Source organism: Stegodyphus dumicola, chromosome 8, assembly GCF_044657685.1.
Source record: "Stegodyphus dumicola isolate Sdum_Otavi_A_Nest chromosome 8, ASM4465768v1".
Taxonomy (NCBI): domain Eukaryota; kingdom Metazoa; phylum Arthropoda; class Arachnida; order Araneae; family Eresidae; genus Stegodyphus; species Stegodyphus dumicola.
In genome coordinates, this window is record NC_140775.1 from 24,672,213 (window position 1) to 24,695,256 (window position 23,044).

General features: G+C 33.7%; 1 protein-coding gene across 12 annotated transcripts in view; it reads right to left on the reverse strand.

Annotated features, from left to right (window-relative positions):
- Positions 1 to 23,044, reverse strand: part of LOC118186920 (spondin-1-like) — a 407,672-nt gene that overhangs the window by 53,016 nt on the left and 331,612 nt on the right. For 8 of the 12 annotated variants that reach the window (XM_085821675.1, XM_085821673.1, XM_085821677.1 and 5 more), the window contains exons 10-14: positions 21,918 to 22,104; positions 18,503 to 18,598; positions 12,433 to 12,628; positions 10,766 to 10,996; positions 6,124 to 6,297 (exon numbers count right to left, since the gene is read on the reverse strand). In XM_085821675.1, the coding sequence (XP_085677801.1) occupies positions 6,124 to 6,297; positions 10,766 to 10,996; positions 12,433 to 12,628; positions 18,503 to 18,598; positions 21,918 to 22,104 (884 nt within the window). The remainder of the gene's footprint in view (positions 1 to 6,123; positions 6,298 to 10,765; positions 10,997 to 12,432; positions 12,629 to 18,502; positions 18,599 to 21,917; positions 22,105 to 23,044) is intronic. The other 4 variants (XM_085821683.1, XM_085821682.1, XM_085821679.1 and 1 more) reach the window with 3 other exon arrangements.

Here is a 23,044-nt window from a genome sequence, read left to right on the forward strand (position 1 = left end):
TTATTATGCAGATGACGGTAAATATTAATTATGACTGTATACATTATTATTATGTAAAGTACTGTATATGTTATACAAACACACTATTCATACTTCGTAATTGGCATATTTCACGCTATACATATTGTGATTTTTAAGGACTTTAATTTAAAAATAAGCTTAACTGGATGTTAAACATGCCTATATAACCAACCATTCAATTTGGTATTAATTTGATAGATATTTAGATGTTAAAGGACTTTACCATATACTCTGTATATATCAGCACAAACACACTCTTCATTTTTCGTAAGTGGCATAATTCATGCTATATATATTGACAATTTTTAAGACCTTTAAAAATAAGCTTAACTGGGCATTAAATCTGTCTATAAACCCATATAATTTGGTGTGTCTTATTATAATATAATACGTAACATTTGCAAATAACTAAATACCTAAAATTTGATCTATTTTGTGTGTGTCATTTGTGTAAAAACTATTAATTTGATAATCTTTTATTGATCTCTCGATTAGCACTTAAAAATATTCAAAGAAATTTAATGTTTGATTACCATGAATATGATAGCATTTAAAAACTTTGCTTTCAAAAATTTGCTCCGTACAATCTTATTTCACTTTGAAACTTGAAATAGCAGGTTTTAATTAAAATGATATTGTTAAAGGGACAAAAAATATTTTGTTTTACCTATTTCCTTTTCAAATTGCCTTCATAATCTGAATAAGAATTCCCTGCTGTAGATTAATTTTCTTTGCAATAATCTCTGTTGTTCACTGTCATCTTAACTAAACTCAACTGCATTTCTTTTCTCCATTAGGTTAAGACTACTTCTAGCTAAAACTATATGCTGAAAACGTTATTCTCTTTCAAGGCATTCTGAGGTAAAGAATAAAAGAAATAAACAAAAACCGATGCTCTTTCCTTTGTTTGTTGATGGATTTGCACTTTCAGAGTTCAGACATTGCTTTTTAAAATTCCTAGCTTCCTTAATGAAAAAAATTTCGTATGCATAAGAAAGATTGCGTTCACACTGGAAAATTTCATCGCCTATAGATCTACTTCTTATTTTCTTTCGTGCAGTTGATAAGTTAGTTCCAAAAGAAATTGCAAAACGAAACTGAAAAATGTATGGTGGGAATAATTTTGCAGTTTAATACTCGGAAAATATGCTGTATAAATTTCTAGTCATACACGAAAATTCAAAGAATAATTCTTACAAAAGATATAGAAAGAAAATATGAGAATATCCATAACTTGAGCAATAAAATAACAAATATGTAAAATAAGAAGATCAAACTACTCGGAAAAAGAAAACGGCATATCACGTCAAAAAACACGAATCTGCAATATCGTTATTTTAAAAATTATAGTTTAACAGATTTGACACTTTCAGTTTGTTCAGTTGTTAATGGCAAGGCAAATGAATGCTATCTATTGAAAGGAAGACATGTCTTCATACAGAACTTTCAAGAAAAGCTCCCTAGTGTTCATGTTAGACATGGCGACAACCAGGAATATGCAGTCAAACCCTTTCCCTGAAATTCGAGCTTGATTGAGATACCATGTCTTAGTAGTCTTATTCACACGGCCACTGGTCTTGAAATTTCTGAAAAATTATTTTTCAGAAATTATTAAGACATATTCAAATATTATTAAGACATTTACATAAGACGTTTAAAAAAAGTTGTATTTTAGGTATGTATTTCTTCTTAAAATAATGTAGGGAATTTTATTAAAAAAACGCTTTCGAGACTGGGTGTTTAAGGGTTAACATTAAACATTTTATATCGTCCTCTCAGACAAGAAAACTCAATGAATGGAATATTTATTATATGCATACATAAGTGAAATTAAAACTTTCGTATACCTATAGAGAATATTCTTGGAGATATTTGTAATCAATAATTTTAAGAAAATAAATAATAATGCACTATTAATAGTAATATAATAATAATGTAATATTCATATTAATTAATGTAATATAATAGAGACATATTAAATACAAAAAATATTAATTGAAAAAATAAACAAGTTTACTTCCTTGTACGAAGTAAAGGAAATATTTTAATCGCGAAAAATTTTGGATATCGTATTTCAACGGAAATATCCATTTTGACCATTCTGAAATCTATCAAGATGGTTGTTTTACATGGCGTGTAAGTATATCTAAATTTTGTATCCGAAGAATTTTTTTTAAAATAAAAGCTGCTAAATGGACAGAATGGGGAACAGATACGGACACTGGGAGAGTTCGTTGAGAAGATTTAATGGTAATTCATAAAGGAATTCGTCTCCACGCAAGAGATTTTCTCAAAGAGCGCCTTGGAACTAGCGTTGATTACGGATGGATTACCGTATGTCCGTAACCAAGGCTGTGCTCGTTGGATATAAATACTCATTCGTGGACCATCAAACCTTAATATACACGTAATTGTGCACAGTGGGGGGGGGCGCTGCAGACCTTATAGATATACCTTTAATACCAGATATACCTTTGTACGTATGGACAGAATAAAACTCTTTTCTCCAAAACAGATTGTAAAATGGATTCAAAAAGGATTTTTTTCGTGACGTACGTCTGATGTATGTACGTGTACATACGTACGTATGCATCCCCAATTAGCCGTAAAACACTGAAATTTCATATACGAGACTGCCATAACATCTAGTTATGCACTTCATTTTTTTACTGCAATTAGCAGAACCAAACATGTCACCTGGCTCAAAAGACCTTACCGTTAGCTTTAACTGTTTTGGAAGGAATCATTGCTAATAGAAGGGATATATAATAAACAGTTTCGAGAGAGCTAAAGTGTAAAAATGAATTCGAGCGTTGTAGAGCCATAGGCCGATTAGAAGTAGGTCAACGACAGCATTGTAAAATGGCTAAATGTTGATTATTCTACGATAAGCCGATTGTGGAATGAATTTCTAACCACTGGTTCAGCTTGTCGGAAATCTATCAAAGATAGGCCAAGAGTTACGACTTTTGCAGATGAGCATATTTGCGACTTGGTGCACCAGGACTCCAACTCCATTTCAGTTTAGATTCCTTATTATTTCTGAAGGGCAGAATCAGTCACGACAGTATGCAAAAGGTTTCATGAAAGAGGTCTGTATGCTAAGCAACCGGCAGTGTGCGTGCCGCTCACCTTCCACCTGAGAGAGTATTTGAATTTGTAGTTATGTAAACTGGATTGAAAATCAGTGCAGGTGCGTTTGGATTGCTGATGAGTCACGCTTTGCTCTACGGAGTAATTCTCGACGTGTTTACATATAAAGACAGACAAAAACTTGATATTTTCCGTCTAACGTACCGGAAAGGGATATATAATACAGGAATTAGTGTTCTTGCATGAACAGAAGTACCTTAAGGTGGGCGCACAGACCTCTGCGTGTTGCTACAAGGAACTCTGAATGCTCAGAGGTACAGAGATGACATACTGTATCCTGCTGTTCGCCTGTATGTTGCCGTTATTGGCGATACCTTCATTTTGCAAGCAGATAATACGCTCTCTCACACTGAACTCCTTGTGTTCCAGGTTTTTGAAAAAGAAACTGTAGTCCAATTGCAGGACAGACCAGCACGCTTTCCTGATCTTAATCCCACTGAGTAGGTGTAGGATGTTCTGGGGAGGTTTGCAGCTGGCCTCTAAACTTCTTTGCAAACCTTAAATGATGTTACTTGATCATTGGATACTGCTAATTATGCAGCTCATTTACAACATCATAAACGGCACGAAATATTGCTGTCAAACTTGTATTGCTGTTCGGTGTGATCAACCTCACCGCTGAGAACTTTTTTTTCTGTTTTAAATTGTTGCTCGAATCTAGTAGATTCCATGCTCCTGTTTATATCATAAACTGTAAATATTCTGTGTAGCATTTTATTATGGTTTTAAATTACAAGAGATATAACAAATATTTTCACCAAGTTTCGTTTACTTTGCTTGCATACATTTTGAGTTATCATTAGGTTTTCCTTTGTTACTTAACTTTTGAAATCCAGTGTACTGTTTAGTAATATGCACTATCTGATCTATGCATATCAGAGGTAATAATGGGAATGTCCGCCGATGCCTATTCTCTCTCTTTTCTGTACAGTTAAGCTGTACCCTCCCGGGAAAGGATGTGATGTATTGTTTAATCTCAAGTTCCACAAGGATCACCTTGATTCTCTGGGAAGTATATCCACAGTAGAGGAAACCCAGAATAAAATCACGGTATCACGGGTCGCCCATGTAAAGATCGATGTTCTTTGCTGATCTGCTCACGGGTCAGGTACAGAACCCCGGATCTTCACTCTAACAGCCCAATGTTTAAACCAATCGCACTAAAACAGCCGTCTTACTAAAACCAATTTGGAGCAATGTATTTTCTGCACGCGAACGAAGCCGCTACAATTTTATGAATTATCTAGAATTCATTTTTTATAGTAAGTATTAATGTAAAAAATTATCTTTTCCGAGAAAATGACTTAGTTTTGTTAAATCTCACAACCGACTATCTTACATATCCTATTATTGCCCCATCATAGTAAAATATTTTTATCTTCATAGCACAGTAAAATAATTTTATAGCGCATTCCATTCACAATTACTGTTGTAGCCATTGTTACTTTTTATTATGTAGACAACATGCAATCAAATAAACTTATCAATCCAGAAAATTAATTCCGCCTGAAATTAATTTATTCTGCATAAGCTAGGAAATGAATTTAATATTTATTTCATTTTTATTTCGACTAATTAATTTCCTACTGCAGAAATTATTAATTAATTAACTAATTCTACGCTTTGGAACTTTCCTGAGATGAGTTTTAAAAAGAACAATACAATTTTAACAGAGTGTTTTATAAGAACTTCCTACAGTAATTGCTTTATAGTAGATTAAAGTAATGGTTTATAAGAATTTGCAATAAATAAATAAATAAATAAATCTGTAGTAAGTAGTCATAAAAGCAATATATCGTCACTTTTTTATTTGCATTATTCAAATATCTTAACAGTTGTCAATAATGGACATTTACAATTGTGTTATTTTTATTAATTTGCTCCTTTAGATGTGTATTACTATTTTATAGTAGTTTATAGTTTCAGTATATTTACACTAATTTTCTCTGATGCAAATCTTATTAGTTTACAATTATCTCTGTTATTTAAAATGAAGACAAAAGGTAACCTTAATATATTTTTACAAGTAGAATATGTACAAAATAGGATGTAAAACGCTTCATTGATTATTAGTCTCTCCATGTTTAACGCATGTACATTATATTCCTTTAACGCTTAGATTTCGCAAAAAATAAACTAAACGCATTTCAAACTATCAGCCGCCTTCTATATGTCACAGTCTATACTTGCTGACGAGTGTCTTTGCAGATGGGATGCACTACTGAACTAGCAGATGTGATACCCACGGACGTCCCAAACAACTACATCCTTACTTCCTGGTAAGAAGTTTACTTATGTTTCACTCTTTGTACCCAGAAATCTGTTAACTTGATGCTGTTCCACGTTGTTAGTGCTCGACTATCTTCACTTCTCTGCTGATAGTGTTTCCTATTAGGCTGATAAACCTGCACACACTGGATGTCTGAAGATGGGCGGCATAATATGTCTGTAGCAAAACCATCTATTTCTAATAACAATTAATAAATAAATCTGTAGTAAGTAGTCATAAAAGCAATATATCGTCACTTTTTTATTTGCATTATTCAAATATCTTAACAGTTGTCAATAATGGACATTTACAATTGTGTAAATTATTGCTTTTATTATATTATATTATTGCTTTTGACAATAATTTGATAATAATGCTTTTGACAGCTATCGTTATAATACCTGATTATTAAATAAAAAAATTAGATTGATATTTCTGTGTTTTTCACAAAATGAAAGTTTAGCGCTGTGAATAATGTTTAGCAAAATTAAACACAGCAAATATTTTATAACGGACTAAGAAATAAGAACGATCCCTCAAAAATGCTTCAAATAAAGAATTATAAGTAGTTCTCTTAAAATTTTATACAGAGATATGCCTTCAATTTAGATATATATAACAATAAAAGAAACAGGAGGATAATTCAATAGACTTTTCATCATAATGACCGCAACACTTACCTCTCAACATAGTTTCGCACATCCTGTTGCAGTCCGCATAGCGTTCGAAGTTATTTTTGTTACCTCTGCATCCACCGTAGATAAATTGGAGACACATAGTCCTTCCTACGTCGTAATACCAACGTGGGAAATATCCTCTGCATGGTCCAACCTCTTTGGGCTGCATGCAATTATCTGAAATTCAAACACATCTTTTGAAATAGGAGAACATAAATTTGTCGTCTCTAGGAAATATTTCATTTAAATGAGAAGTAATGATCGTCATCTCAGCACGATCTCGCCGCTACTGAAGGTATTTCAGAGGTATAGCTATTGAAGATATGTTCTAAGACAAAATAATGTTCGTCGAAGATGATGTCCTGACAACCAATATTTTCTGAATCACGCGACATTTAAGAAAATTGCTTAGTTCGTAATCCATTGCTCTTTTAAGATTCTTGACTTAGGTATGTTTTGCTTCGAAATTTTAGATCTTTTTATATTATAAACTAAAAAAATGGGCGAAAATAGTATGAATGCACAGGTAAAATTAAAAAAGATGTACATTTGTAAAGTTGCATATTATTAAATTATTTTACTTTTAATAATATACGACTCTTTTAATATTTTACGTATAATAAATAATATGCACAGATTCATTTGGTGGTTAATTGGCTATAGAAAAAACCTGATCAGAAATTTATGCAGTCGAACCTTCCGTTAATGCGCACTCTCAGCATCAAGGTTTTTATTCGTTTACAGACAATATCCGTTAAATGAGAGTGCCCTAGTCTCCTGCTTCAAGGATCCATAGATTCAGAAACTATCCGGTAATGGCATAATTCCATTGAAGTGGAACGTTCATTAACGGAGATTCGACTTTTGGAAAGAAATCAGATCTTTGAAATTTTTATAGATTATTTCTACAGATAAACAGCTATGATACCAGAAATTTTATTGCATTTATTCCTTTCAAAACTGAAGTAAAGCCCTGAAAAATAATGATTTGAGAATAATGCATGCGTTTGCTTGGCAATCAGATACAATTGGGAAGCCTTTACACAACTCATCACAGATCACTATTTCAATGCTTTTGTAACATAAAAAAAGATTTATCCTAAGCACAGGAAATAAAATAAAGGAGATGGCAAGAAGCGATAGTGAAACTATAAACAAAAGCAATTCGCAAAAGGAAAATTACAATGAAGTGAATAAAATAGCAATAACTATGGAAACCTGAAAGAGTTTGCCGCTTAATTATGATCGCAGTTAATTTATCATTCGAATATCGCTAACAAATTATGGAAGGTCGTCCGTCTGTATTCTAGAATATAAGGACTTCATCGTTATTGTATTCATCTGACCATACATTGCATCCAAATTTTACAACAATGAACTACTTTCCAATTGAAATTAAGTGACAAAACCATATTTGAGAAGCACAGATGACATCTAATCGTTTTGATGTATGACATTTTAGTTGGTATAGGATATTTCAAATAATCGTACACCAAAACTGAACCAAAATGTGGGATAATTTAATTTGAGTTGATGTCATTGTGGACACTGTGTTTTTTGTAGTTATGTTTTCTGAATTCTAAGACAATGGAACTGTAAGGAATCTTGTTAACAATTATTCGAAAGCTATTTTGCATATGATAACAATTCAAGAAAGAACACGTATAGTGCATGAAGATGGTATATTAAAACTGAAACAAAGTTTCTGCGGTGGAGTCATACACCCGCATAAAATCTTGGTAAAACTAATTTCAAGCTAAATTTCACGTTATGCTACTAACCAAGGTTGCTAACACAAACTTATTAAAAAGACTCGAATATTCAGAGATTCGGATAAAAGATGTAACTTCTGTCAACAGGCGACAGAAGGCCAGTTAAAATACATCCTGCTCTAAGCCTGCATTACATGAGCAACGATGCAGCAACTTACATGAGCAACTATGTAAGACAGCAAAGACAACTACAGCATACACGGAGGTTTCTTATCAACCGTACCAAAATCGAAGTTGGGAATTAGAATTAACTATTATCTTACATCATGGCAAGATAGATGAAATACTCAAAGGAACAAGAAGATTTATATATGATCTACTGCCAACGTTTTTTTACAGAAGGATAATAATTAAAAATAAATCATTTTCTAATATTACCTATCATGGACCGTTTCCTAGAGAAATCTCAGATTTACATGTGGTACGTCAGCATCTGATGCCAATTTTATGCACTGCTTTAAAGCATTGCAACTCTTTACAGATGTTAAGAAAATAGATTTTTTACGTAATATGATTTTTTTAACAGCAGAAAACTTCAAAGATCTATACTATTTTTAAAGTAGCATGAAGCTCATGGAGTTTATTGTCACTCACCCTACAGAATTATTCACGCACCAGTAGTCGCTCATCTTATGATTCAGGGCACTTCATTTAAACCAAGATTCCTATACATCTGTACATATCGTAAATATTGTAGCTAACTATTTGGTATTTCAAATTACAGTTGTCTACTAAATATAACTGTTATCTAACTTTGCGTTAAATAAACAGGAATAATAAATAAACAGGAATAATAAATAAACAGGAATGATTCTAACCATATGAAAAATTTGTAAGACTTCTGCAATGCGTTTCATTAGGAGGCGCACATTAACTGTAATATACTGTCGTTATTGCTATCACTGGCACAATTCAATACTGTGGGTGGGAAATATTTGAAATTTGATGAGCTAACGAAGAACGAGCTCAGCTGTGAAAATAAACAAAGTGACATCTCATGCTCACTACTGACGTTCATTGAATTCATTTGCTAGCATGAAGACAGCCTGCTCCACGCACAAATACCTTGTTTGAATAATGATTTTGCCCTCCATTATTTCAAAGATTTGCTTTTTTAATTAATGTGTGTTGCAAAAAATGCCATGAATATTTTTCAAAGGATACTGAATTTTGATTTTCTTTGGATACCACAGAAGAAAATTAAATGAGTTAATATTTAACTCCAGAGAATGGGAGAAAGAGGGACTATGATTTCAAGGGTATTAGGTCAGATTCCTTTAGTCTGTTGCAGTTCTGAGTCGGCTGTTAGTTTTCCGCCGAAACGGTCGCTCCGAGCTTTGTGACCGGTGCGCCGCGCAGCTAGGGCATTCCACGGGAAATCTCCGACGCTGAGTCATTCTCGCCCAGTTCCGGTGCAGTGCCACACCCGCTTCGGATCCCAGCCTGACGGGCCCAGTCTTCGGAGCCAATCTTTGTCCCGAAGTTACGGATCGAACTTGCCGACTTCCCTTACCTTCATTGTTCTATCGACTACAGGCTGTTCACCTTGGGGACCTGCTGCGGATATGGGTACGGTCTGGCACAACAATCATAATCTCTCCCTGGGATTTGCAAGGGTTGACAGAAGCGTACAGGACACCGTAAGAGCCGCGGTGCTTTTACGAACTCACCATCCCTATCTCCGGATGATCCAATTCCAGGGATACGAGTTCTTACAAAGAAAAGATAACTCTTCCCAGAGTCTCCCGTCGACGTCTTCGAGTTCGTTTACATTACTGCATTTTGGAGCCGAAGCTCCAATCTCCGTATCCAGATTGAAGCATATTAACCCCATTCCCTTTCGGTCGACAGTGAGACGAACACGCTTCTGTTAGGCAACGCTCAAAATCTCCCATCGGAACAGATTTCTCTGATCGCTTAGGACCGACTGGCCCATATTCAACTGCTGTTCACATGGAACCCTTCTCCACCTTCAGTCCTCAAGTTTCTCACTTGAGTATCTGGGTATTAGGTATCTGAATTCTGGGAAAAGTAATTCCAGCAGCGGCGAAATAGTTTCTCAGTTCAGCTCAGTTCGGAAATATTTTCTCTGAAAAGAACAATCTGAACTGTGACTTAGATACTTTAACAAAATGAGCTTGCTGCACAATTTAGTTCACCTCCTTATATACCATTATACTGAAAAGCTATTGATATGTGCAATGTGAAAGATATTTTTAAAAAATAGCATTTATTTAGGAATGCATTTGATATAATCTCGATGTGATTAGTTACTAAAGAGAGGGTAAATAAGGTTAATTTTGAGCATTTGATCTCGAGAGTAAAATATCCAATGTTTGAATTAAAAAGTGTGTAATGTAATTATATTTCATCAATTTTGTGTATAGAGCATATCTGAGCAATTTGCTTATTAGAGTATTTTCTCTCAAAAGAGTTACTTAGTTAAGTTACATAGTATTAGAAAGTCTTTCCTATAGAACAGTCTGTTTGGTAGAAAATTTTATTATTTCTGTTTAACAGAGAGAGATTAGTTGAACACAGCAGTTAACGAGCTTAGTTATTAGTATTATTATTAAGTTATTCAACAACAATACGTACTTCATAAATATTAGTAAACCTATAGATAATTCTACAGTTAAATGTAATTAATTCTGACTAATACTTTTACTAACTACAGTGACTTTCAAGGATATGCGGGAAATAATTTTTAAATAAGAAAATTCATGCAATGAATCGTCAATGAACTAATCATGCGACGAATCGTTTTCAGCGAAATCTGTCCATTGGGTAAATTATTCTCGCATTAATTTGAAAATCAGGAATGAAAGCGCATCCTGGCGTGCAGAAATCTATAAAATACAGACCACTCGTACTTTTTGCCTTTTGTATATTGATCTGACATTCCGGCTTGTCGGCTGTGCAGCGGAGTTGCTGCTGTATTTCTCTATCGCACTTGCCCAACGCAGATGGGTTAAGATACCATCTCCTGCGAAATCTGAGTCCTGCTCCGCAGGTTGCAGAACAAGGAGACCAATCAGACCAATGTCCCATTGAGCAAAAGGGAATTTTGTTGTTTCGCGACCCATGGCGTATCGTAATGTTAGCTAACAAGTAAACAAACAGACTAGAAGTCAGTTACCAAACAATAATCAACGCAACATATTATAGCTGTATTAGTAAATTAAAGTAAGGAACTTTGTCTATTAATTAAAGAGCAAATCATATTAACGAGATGAGACTGTACAAGACAGTTGTTCACTCTTCAATCACTGAAGATCAGTAATCGACACTTTTTTAATACATTAAAAGATAATTATTTGTGTTAATAATTTACCACGAATGTTTGACTTTCAGAGGTAGAAAGAAATGCATTTTGTATGATTAACGAGCATTGGCCAACCAATAAATCGTAAGGAGAATGACGACTTATACAAGAGTTGGATGAGAAGTAATGAGAACAACGCCGGTAGTTCTGAAAAGATTTTAATATTACCATAGGTTCCAACATTTACACTTCATCAATATAATCCTGTGCCTACCAGCACCTGCTCAATTATCAGTTGATGGTGCATGTTAGTGCACCATCAGAACTTTAACTTCTGCTGATGTCCACGGAGACAGCTTTAAGTCACGGATAAACTCTTCTGAACAGCAATATTGCAACGGATCTCTCGTAAAGGTTTTTTTCATTTTGGAGAAGAGGTTGCTAGTCACATGGATTCACATCAGGTGAGTATGGCGGGTGTTCCAGTACTTCCCATGGCCGTCACCGGAGATTCGGGACAACGGTCGGATTATGACCCAATGCATGATCTGAGACATAAACTATATCCCACACTCAAAGCGACGACCTTTATTGGTGACGGAGCCTATCATCTTCTATGACAATGCACGTTGTTATAGTGCGAACGTTGTCAATAATTTCCTGCAATGGTGGCGATGGGAAGTATTTGAACACCAAACTAACAACTGTCGTCGCTTTCTCTTAATTGATGAACGCAGATAACGTCAAAAGTGACGAATCCTTCTGGTAGGCATATGATCCTTCATCTCAATGCACGGTGTTAATGTAAAAGATGTTTGGTATTTCCAGGGACGCTGGCGATGGGAGTACTAGAACACCTGACGTTCTCATACGATATGTAAGTCCGTGTAACTATGATTTCTTGGCCAAAATGAAGGAACAACTGCAAATAATCCATTACAAAAATGTAGAGCCGGTTAGGATGCTTTAAGGCGGTCACTGCGGAGGAAAGTAGATGTGCTAATGCTGCACTTTGGCAGAAGGTGGTAGACATGGCAGGCAATTATACTGACAGATTGTAAGTATTTTACATATGGTAATGAATTTTACATATGGTAATGAATTATTTTCAGAATATCGACTATTGTATCCAACGCTTTAGAAAATATCAAGACAAATCAACTGATTTAACATCTAACAATTTATGTGGAGTGTAATAGTCATATTAATTTACGTAGTTCAGGAAATGAAATACATTCTAGAAGGTAGTAAGTTATAAATGTAGAGAATTCATACTTTTTGCTTGCTGTAAGTCAATGGAGCAATCCGGCTTGTCAGCTGTGCAAGGAGCTTTCTGCATTAATTCTACGTTGCACACGCTCATTGCAGACGTTTTCAGATACAATCTAGTGCGAACTTTCAATCCTTTACCACAGGTTACGGTACAAGGAGACCATTCAGACCACTGAGTAACTGCACATGTGGAATTCGGCTATAAAAAAGATATTAGAACTGGGATTAAACTCATGTTTTATCTTACACTCTACTCAAGTACATAGACTGCTTCTGAATTTGCTATAAACAATCAGATTGTTTATTATTTCAACGAACTGTGTTAAATATTCATGAGCTGATTTTACGGAGCGCACATATAAATCACTAACTATGCACCAAACAAAAACGAGTCATTGTCTATCACAATAAACAGACGAAGAAATTCAGCATAAAAACTACCATATATAATCAATAAATAGTATATAATAAAATTTTAATAAGTGATAAATTTTATAAATAATAAAATTTTCTCTTCATTTCGATTTATGGAAGGGGCCCTACGTTATTAAAGCATTGTTGTTACTCCTGACATTTGCAGTAGAAGTTATAGTGCCAGGAAGGAATTGGAGACTGCTTGATATAAAGAATAGAAGTGTAGCATATCATACATTTTGGCAGTTCCTAATAGAAATGATATAGAAGTTACGTCCCTCATGAAGTTGCTATGTAGAAATATATTGGAAGCTTCTAAGATATCTAAATTAAGATGTTAAGCAAGGGTATGATGAATTTTTTTTAAATATATATAAAATTTACATATTAATTTCCCTTGAATCGTTTTAAAGATCTGGCAGTTTGGCTTATACACGCAAAACCACAGTGATAAACAATTTCTTAAATGGTCCATGAACGTGGATGGGGTATTCCATCTTTTACGCAAGAAAAAGTCATTTTGTTGACTGGTTTAAAGAATAAAAGAAAAGCTATATGCTGTTCGTTTTTTTGAGTTTTTTTGATAAAACACTCGAAGGCTGTCAACCATACCGTGTGAACTTCTGAAAAGGACAGAATTGAATTTAGGTTTGAGAAACAAAAGCATGGTAGGAAATTAAATGTCTTTAGTAAAACGACTACTGATAAGAGAAAGCCGCACTGTTTGGTGCATTTGGAAGGAAGAAAACTACGTACAGAGATGAAAGGCAAAATGATAGTAGGAAATGAAATAACTTAAGTGAAAATTAACGATAAGGAAAAACCATTCTTTGAAATATATGGAAAGGAACAAGCTTATTTTAAGGATGGAAAGAAAATTAATGATAGGAAATGAAAAGATCTTAGGGAGGAGGCTTAATGTTCAAGAAAACGGAGATCAGGAAGTTTCTAATATACGATGGTGAATGGTAGGAGAGTAACTCCCAGAGCCAGCAATGCCTTTTTAAAATATTAAATCCCTTTGTTCAAGCTTAGGCTTGCAGCATAAATGATTGCTAAAAGTGTAAAAAGAGAAGATTTCATTTGTAGGTAAACAGAGCGAGCATATGTCGTAATAAAGAGACAGTAAATTATACACGAAAAATTACCAGAGCAGATTTCTAAATGAGAAGAGAAGCGAAAGATAACATATCTGTCATAATTTTGCGAATACAAAATGAAACTATATGCTGCTCTTGTTCTATTTTTTGGCTTAAGATGATATAAGCTGTAGTCCTTTTTCCACTTGCCCAATGAAATACGGAGAAACGCAGGAGTGAAATGCAAAAAATAATACAAAAGAAATTTTCAGCAAAAATTAGATTTGGCATGGAGATTTTAGGCATGAATAATGGGGCGTTTAGTTCTGCTGCTAACAGCAAGCGATTGCAGAAAAGTATACAAAAATTAATTAATTTTTTTAGGCCTGAATTTAATTCGATAATCAGTTTTCATTTTACGATTTCCATTTTACTCAACTGTACTGGAAAGGGGAGATTAAAGGGACAACTGTAAGAAAGTGTTTTATGTTAATTCTATATAGTTTAGTCCAATGAAAAATGACTGGAGGTCAATGTTATCACGTAGCTGAATGAGATTCACCTTTGCTATACATTAGTAAATTTTTGGGCCCGTTATTTTGGAACGTGTATAAAATCTTCGCTAATGAAAGATGGAACATGTCGTTGAGAAAGCCGTTGAACATACCGTTGAGAATGAAAGCTGGAACATGCCGTACCTGACGGATTGTGATTGGGAGAGTAAAAGCAGGACAGACCTGAGAAGCCTGTAACGACCTAAAAGTAGCTAAAAGCATTGTGGGATAAATATGTAAACAGTTTAAAGAAATTAATGAAAAGAAAGACAGAAAGAAAGAAAAGGAGAAAAGAAATTGGCCATATATGTAGACAACCGGGTCAAGATCGAACTTCACTAAATTCTTTTCAGTACTTTTTTTTTTTTTTTTTTTTGACAAATTCCTCGAACGTGTTTTGCTTTTAATGTTCAACACAAATGCCTGTTTCGCAAAGTAAATTAATTTATCCTTGAAACTTTTAACAAAATATTCGTTAATTTTCAGTTTTGAAGAGTTCATTACATTAAAATCTAACATTTGCATGTAGGAGGCACAGTGGCAATAATATTTCCATTTAATATCTCCATTGTAAAACAAATTTCATACTCTGGAATTAATGAAACTTTGGTATTTAATATGGAAACCCCGAATCTTCATTTTCAAATATTTAAAGTACTACTTTACAAATACCTAATAGCTAACTTTTCTGAGTTAAATTTCTAATTAAAATCCACAGCTTTAAGATCCAAAATAAACCTCTTGCAAAATTAGAAATACTAAATAACGTTACCAGATTTGGATTGGCAGGATAAATATATGAATATATTTAAAAATAGATATAGAGAGAAACAGAGCAATATTTATTTATTAGTTATTTGTAGTAATATTTTTGGTAGAAAATTGATTAAAAATCCATGACAGGGAAATTTTTATTAAATTTTGAGTTTTATCTAGTGACTACTCTCCAAATTTTGATAGTTTTCCTGATATAAAATAACTATCCTAGTTTGATATAAAATAACTATCCTAGTTATAACGATCAATTTATTAATTCAAGTTATCATGCATTAGATATTTGAATATAATATAGCAAAAATATTCATTGTTAAACTAATACCTTTTTAAAAATTTATATATTTAATTTAACTTTAATTAATTAAATATGTTCATTGTAGAGAACAGTTTGAACTACTTCTGCCTTTATCCGGGTAGAGTCCAATATTACAGTGATAATTAAATTAAACATGTAATACATATATATTTCACAGCACAAAGATTTTAATTATAAGAGATCATGCCTAAACATTTTGCTGATTTTAGTGGCTTAGGAATTACAGTACTTATGAAAAAAATCACATACTTCACTAATTGGACTCAATACTCTGACTTTCTCAATTAGTTGTATTAGGATTTTTTACTTAGCATGCTGAATTAAATAGGTATTTAATTATAATTTAAATGAGAAATATCTCTTCAATGAAAAGAAACGCATATTTTTATTATGTTATTCATTCACATGCTTTATTTCAGTTATTCGTTAGTTTACAATTCTGCATGCAGGATAATTAGGGAAAAATAATCACGTTTTCCCTTTTAGGTTAAAGCAGATCTGAAAGAAGATATATAAATTATTATCATTATTTTCTTCGGAATGTCTTCATCTAAAAATAAAATTCTCAAAATACATTTTTTCCTGACTATATCAAACATGATGTATAGGAGTTTTCGGTATATACGTATTAACGCAACTTGCTCGGCCCAGTTTGGCGATTTTTTTACAGATGAAAAGCTAAAAGTGACTTATCCGGTGCAAGTTGGCGGTTTTCACGAACTTTTTTTAGAAAGATTCCCGCGTAGGCTCTACCAAATCTCGTGATACTGAAACGGTTAACAGACAACCGTCGAAAAGTTCATCGAAAGTGAACGAATATAAGACAAAGAGACTCATAAAAGATTGCAACAAATTAGAGTAGTATAAAATTTCAGAACATCACAACTGAACTTTTACGACTCTATGAGGAATCTGTGATGATCTTACCACTGACCGCGGATTACGGATTTATAAAATAATATACAAGCACATGGGCCTATTGTGCTCGCGACGTGCTTTCTAGAATAATGTCTTAATAAATCGATAAGTTTATGGGCCTAGAAAATGGATCCTCCAAATGAAAGTCAAGCAAGAGAGAAAAGTAGAGATCATTGTCTTGATACAGTGACGATTTTGAGAGACAGATTACATTGAGTTCTAGAACAATATTTTAGAAAAGTATGTATGAAAGCAGAAACTCCTGATTATTTACGGAACATTATAATTTTTAAAGCTTCATATTATAAGCTGCATGTTTTTTGTAAACACTGGCGTGTTTAATTGAGGGTACTCATTTTCATTACGCATTTTTCTTACATTTTTTATGCGAAATTAGTTTCAGATTGCGAGAGTAGTTTCAGAGTTTAATATGTAATTACAATAATACGTAAAAATTAGGAATTTTTTAAATTGCTAATTTCTTAAAATGCAAATTCATTCACCTCTTTATTTGAAAAAGGTGTTCGAAAGAGAAATTTTGAAGTTTGTTTTAATGGAGAATGTATTTAAAAATAAAATTATTATCAAAACTAATCTGTACAAAATGAATCATTTTTAATATTTTATAAAGCGTAGCCTAATCATAATTTTTAGAAACATTAATCACACTGGCTTTCCCCTTTAAAGATGTGCTACAATATCAGTTTCAGAAAAATATGTAACTGAAAGAATTTGCATTAATGGAGATTCAAAATCTTATCTAATTTAGCTGCAAAAGTATTAAACAGACTATAAAGAATTTTAGAAATAAATAAATCTACCATAGTTAATCGTTGTTGATCCCTAACCATTGTCCCAACAATGCTTCCACGGAAATGTTTCCCAAAAATTTCTCTGGCGAATTAGTTTATCTAGAAGTCATCCAAATTCACCAAAAGTCTATAATTTCAGTTAATGATTTTAATTAACCAAAACAAGTTTTATCTCAAAATTTGTGATTATTTTGATTTTCATTTTGTTCAACCAGATGGTATAAAAGATTGCTGCTTCCTTTTGTATTATCTGCTTTTTTTATTTCTACTTATTAAGCGATTGATCTCCAGTGACTTATCTCAATCAACGCAGAATGTTTTATCTCTCTGGAAAATAAAAAACTTCTCTTCTATACAAACAACGTTAATGCGCAGATGCGTTAAGACTAGCTTTGAATTAAAAACTAGCATATATCGGTTTCATAAATTAATTAACCTGTTTCTATTTTTAGGGAGATAATAACTCAGACTTTTATATACATTAATTTAATAACTAATATACCGAGAACGGCGGCTGAAATTTACACGAACAGTCTTACTTGGTTAACACAGAACCATATTTTTAAATTTCCCTACTTCACTCTCAAATAATAAGGTAAAATCTATTCTCCTTACTTCAGTTCACAGACACTGTATAAAAAGTCAGTTACCTATAAGCATTTATATTAGCGTTTGATATGATGTAAACCAGGGGTTTTAATGAGAGTTAATTGATGAATATCTTAATTAAAACAATCACTAAATATAAAAAACAGTTATTAACATATTTGTATTAATAAGTGTGAAGTCTTCGCTACAATCTACGGCAGCCATTTAAAACTTCTCAAGCGTTAATTTCTTAAGGTACTGATTATAATTCGACTCAGCTATTACTGCATTTGTTCTTTCCGGTTATCCATTAATAGACACATGCATTAATTAGCACGGCTAATTGATGGTTAAAATATTTGACTTCTTTGTTTAATTTTCATGGCCGTATGCGTAGTGATTTACGTATATACATATTATACTTGAAGATAAATGACATCCCGTGTAACCGTGCAACCTCATGCATAACATGCTTACTGAAACTCTATAACGTTTGACTTCCACAAAAAATAGTTTAGTGGGAGAAATTTGGGATAGTATTAGAAAAATGCTCCATTTTTATTAATCAGTATCAGTTAGTAAGTTAGTTCCTCAAATTTAAGCTGAAAATTGTACATCTAAGTCCATTTCCACGTCCAGAAGAATCCTATAAAGCAAATCGTCAGATGCATTATTCTGTTCTGGATTCACTTCCGGTCTTCGTCTTCCTGGCTGTAAAGATATATAATGGCAGATTCACTATTAAATATTCTAATAGGAAGTATTTGTATCCCCCATCTGAAAAATAGTAAAATGAATAGTTACATTTTTAGTTAGGTATAATTAATGACTAAAACACTTCAAGATCAAAATTTCCCAATGTGATTTTTCATATTTGGAATAGCACAGTTCCAGTTTCTGAAAGCTCTAAAATCTTTGCCATCATATTAAAGGCTTATATGTATTCATTTATAAATCCCATTTAATGTAGCATATAAAAACAAAGAAAGTCAACCTTTCTTAAACATATAATTCATTTTTTAAGAAACATCCATTTACTGCAACTATGTTACAAACCGTATATTGCATAATATATTTCATAAAAAATTAATAAACAGAAAATTTTGCTTCTGCACTCGCTATAAGAATTAAAGAATTTTCATATTTGACCACTTATTTCCAAAAATTATGGGCACATTTTTTGACGATTTTTGGTTACTAACATTGGTTGATATAATGCAAAAAGTATGCTATGGTACACATGCATAATCGTACGTAATCTTATTCTTGCGTAAGCTCCAGTTCCAACAACAAACAGGGACATGCAGCGACGTGGCCATGCCCCCCCCGAAAAAAACGATATACGCATAAACCATTAAGTGAATCGAAATAAATAAGCACAATTGTAAATTATCAAATCTGGGAAACCATGTCCAGAGTCTCGAATAACTAAAAAGTTATAAAAAGGAAACAAAAATAAAATAATAAAATACCTCCAGAAATGGGTTGCCACAATGAACCATCGAAGTCAAATTCAAGTGCTGGATGAAAGACCCAAAGGTAAAGAAGAGAAACAGAATAAAATTAACTAAAAATAACGGAGTTAGGACACACTAAAAACAAGACACACCTAAAACAAAACAAAGAAAAAAAAACAGCATGCAAACAAAAAAACATCAATACCAATACGATTAGCATTTCCTGTGCAAACCCAAATTTTGGGTTAAAGACCAAACCTCGACGAAGTGCGTAGCGTCGCCTAAAAGGTTACAGCAGCGGAACAAGTCTGCATTCTGGAGTCCAAATCTTTCCAAATACGCAGGAAACCTGCCATGCCCACTTATAGTTTGATTAAGATCAATTTTAGAATAGCATTTACTTGCAGAAATAAAACTCTTCCATATACTCCGTGTATCTCTCAGACCCACGCCACTATTCCTTCGATTTATCAAAATAAAAATTCATCAGTTGAGTAACTGTAATTCTTCCAGAACCTTAAATATATTTTACCCATTCTCCAACTAGAGCAGCCTCTTAAGCCAGTGCGTCCGTCCTCTCGTTAACCCCTATACCAACACAGGCCTTAACCCAATATAAATGAATGGTTATGTTTTTCCATATTAGATTCATACAATATCTTAATCTCATGTATAAGTATATTTTTATGTTCAGGACAACTTAATGACTGCAATGCAGAAAGTGAATCTGAATATACATGAAAGGTCTATTTACTAACAAAAGGTTTTATGAATACACAACAATGCAAAATAAACGGCTGTAAGTTTAGCTTGATACAGACAGAATTAAATCTATCTAACTTAAAAAATGTGTGCTTCTATTTTAGCATCATAATAATAACAAGCAAACGCAGTCAATTTCATCATTTTGTAACATCTCTGCGTGCAATGATATTATGTATATATCAATAAAATCCACATTATTTGATTTCAATTAAAAAGTTTAATTAAAATACCTATACCAACCAGGGGAAGGTGTACCGGCCAAGACGCAGACAACTTCAGTTGAGGTAGTATGAAAACAGCACGTAGCCACCGACATCCAACTCCTTTGAATAAGGTCTAATTTTGCCATCAGTCTCTGCAAGTCAGCTGCGCTGAAGCCCGATGTCCAGTACCGTACATAATTAAAGTTAGTACAGCATTATTGTAAATTTTCAACATAATATTTTATCTTAAACTAGAAAAGTTTCTTTCACAACAGTTTAAAACACTTTTGCGATTTTTTATGTACACCCTGGGAACGACGGCTGAAAGTAAGTTTTATGTCAGTCATAACACCAAGATACTTAAGATTCTCTACTGACTTAAAATTAATTTCCAATGGCAGATTATGAACAGTTACAGCAAAAACCAAGAACATAGAATATAAAGAAAAATCTGCAACAAGAGTCCATTAATCAAAAATATCTCTTGCTTCCCAGTAACGCTTGACGAGAAAATTCTTGCGCAGAGCAGGACAAGTGGAATAGATGTGCGGCGTCCATCATGTCTCCAGAGCTGCACAGAGTGCATATCGGAGAAGGAACAATTTTGAATCGATGGAGATGACATCGTAGGCAGTCATGTCCGGTGGCAAGGCGGAATTCAGCGACGTCTCTACGCCTTGGGCTGTTACACAAATTCGGGATAGCATTCTTCCAAGACTATGAGAAACACGATGATAGAGATCTTTCCTGAGCACGTACTTTAAGTTTACTTGCTATTTTTTTCTGCTTTGCAAAAATGCAAGTAATGAGTCTTATCAGAACAGAAAGTCATATTTTCCTCATGATAAATGAACTTATCGTGCTGCAGAACAGCCGAGCATTACACGAGTTCTGAGGACAACATACACGTTATTGGAGCGCACATACTTTATGCTTTTGATAGAAGCTCTGTGACACTTGCGAGAAATAGAAAAGAAATCAGACAGTTCTATGTTCGCCTTTTCAAGGTGACATTTTGCTCTAAGCTCATCTTAATGGACGACATCCACATAGGACTAATTTGGTGTGAGATTTTCTAGAAAATGGGGATATTAACCGAATCGATTGACAAGCCAGAGACTTTTAAGACTTTAAAGCCAAGTGAACACGTCCGGAACGCTCTTCGGAGGGTAACTGCAACTGGCCTTGACTTTCCTAAAAACCTTCTTGGATTCTGCACGACTGTAATCAGCTGCAACAGGAATTCATAGACTGCGTCATTTGCAATATAAAGTTACGTTGTGAGAGCTCTGGGGCTGCTAGAGGGGGCATCCCTTATTAACCTGCTTTTGTGTTTGATCTTGCAACTTCCGTGTTATACCTTCCTATGTCTATAAGCGTTATGCGATTATGCGGGTGTACTAAGACAGATGGCATTGATTATTTTTTTCCATTATATCAACCCATATTATATCATACCTAATTTCATTTAAATTTTGTCAATTAGGTCTTGAAATAACCGACCATATATGAAATGTATATAATGAATCCTTTAGACTGGATGATAAGAATCCACAAACAAAGCTATTATATGATATTTTATAATTAAAACTTGCTTATAAATACCCTTATAGGTTCGGTATCACACACTGCTTTCGGTGCCATGCAGGTCTCTTTCTCCATCAATTCAAAAGCACAGGTTTTTCGTGCCCTGTTGTCCAGATACTTGCGACTACGTGTCCGAAGTCCCTTGCCACAGGTGACACTACATTCTGACCATTCGCCCCATTCTGTAGTTCGGCAACTTATATTTCTGCAGGAAAGGAAGATAGCAATGTAACATCTAATTTTTATAGATATCATACATATGAGGCAATATTAAATAAAACAGAAAGCTGCGTTCAGCGTCAGTTTCACATATCTTTCTCCCAGCTTACGACAACCAGCGATGATGTGAAAAGAAACCAAGCATTGTCATCATTATGTGCTAAAAAAGGATGCATCAAAAGAAATTAAACACCAAAGAAAACAATAATGATGAGTTACCTTAATGAAAATAAGTGCATGATAATAAGTTTCAGGTCAAATAGCGTTCCTTCTTCTGCTGAGAATGTGGCAATGATACGAAAAGAAACGCATCTCTTCTTTCAAAACTTTGCAACTGATAGGAAACAAAATTCATAACGCCATCTATTGACGAAAAGTGAAAGAAAAGCAACTGCGAATCACGTTCTTCAGAGGATAACGGTTAATAGCTGTGAAAATATGGAACACTAACTGCAACAGCAACTTTTAGGTTTCTTGAAAATGTCCAGGAATCTCCCGTTAGCCTTTAAAAAACTTCCATTAAATGCCTCTCGTTTACATTTTTCGACCAATAGATGACGATAAGGTTTCATTTCCTGTCATCTGTGCAGTAAACGCATTTTTTTTCTTGTGTGTGTATGAGTGTTTGTATTCATGAAGCACACGCTTCTTCGTCTCATACTTACTTTCGTAAATGAAAAACTAAGTTCTGTTTGACCTTGATCTTCGAAATTACCGTAACAACTATTGTACACAATTATCTATGTTACGCCGATACGTGTGCCCAGATTCTGATTTCTATATCAATGTGCTTCATTTCTGCTCATTTTCCCGTATAATAGTGGCGGCGAACTTACTTCTTGTTATGATATATTTTAGAGAAGATTAGTTCCAAGTTACTTCTCCAATTTGTGAATTCAAGCCCCATGGACTAACTGATGACGCTG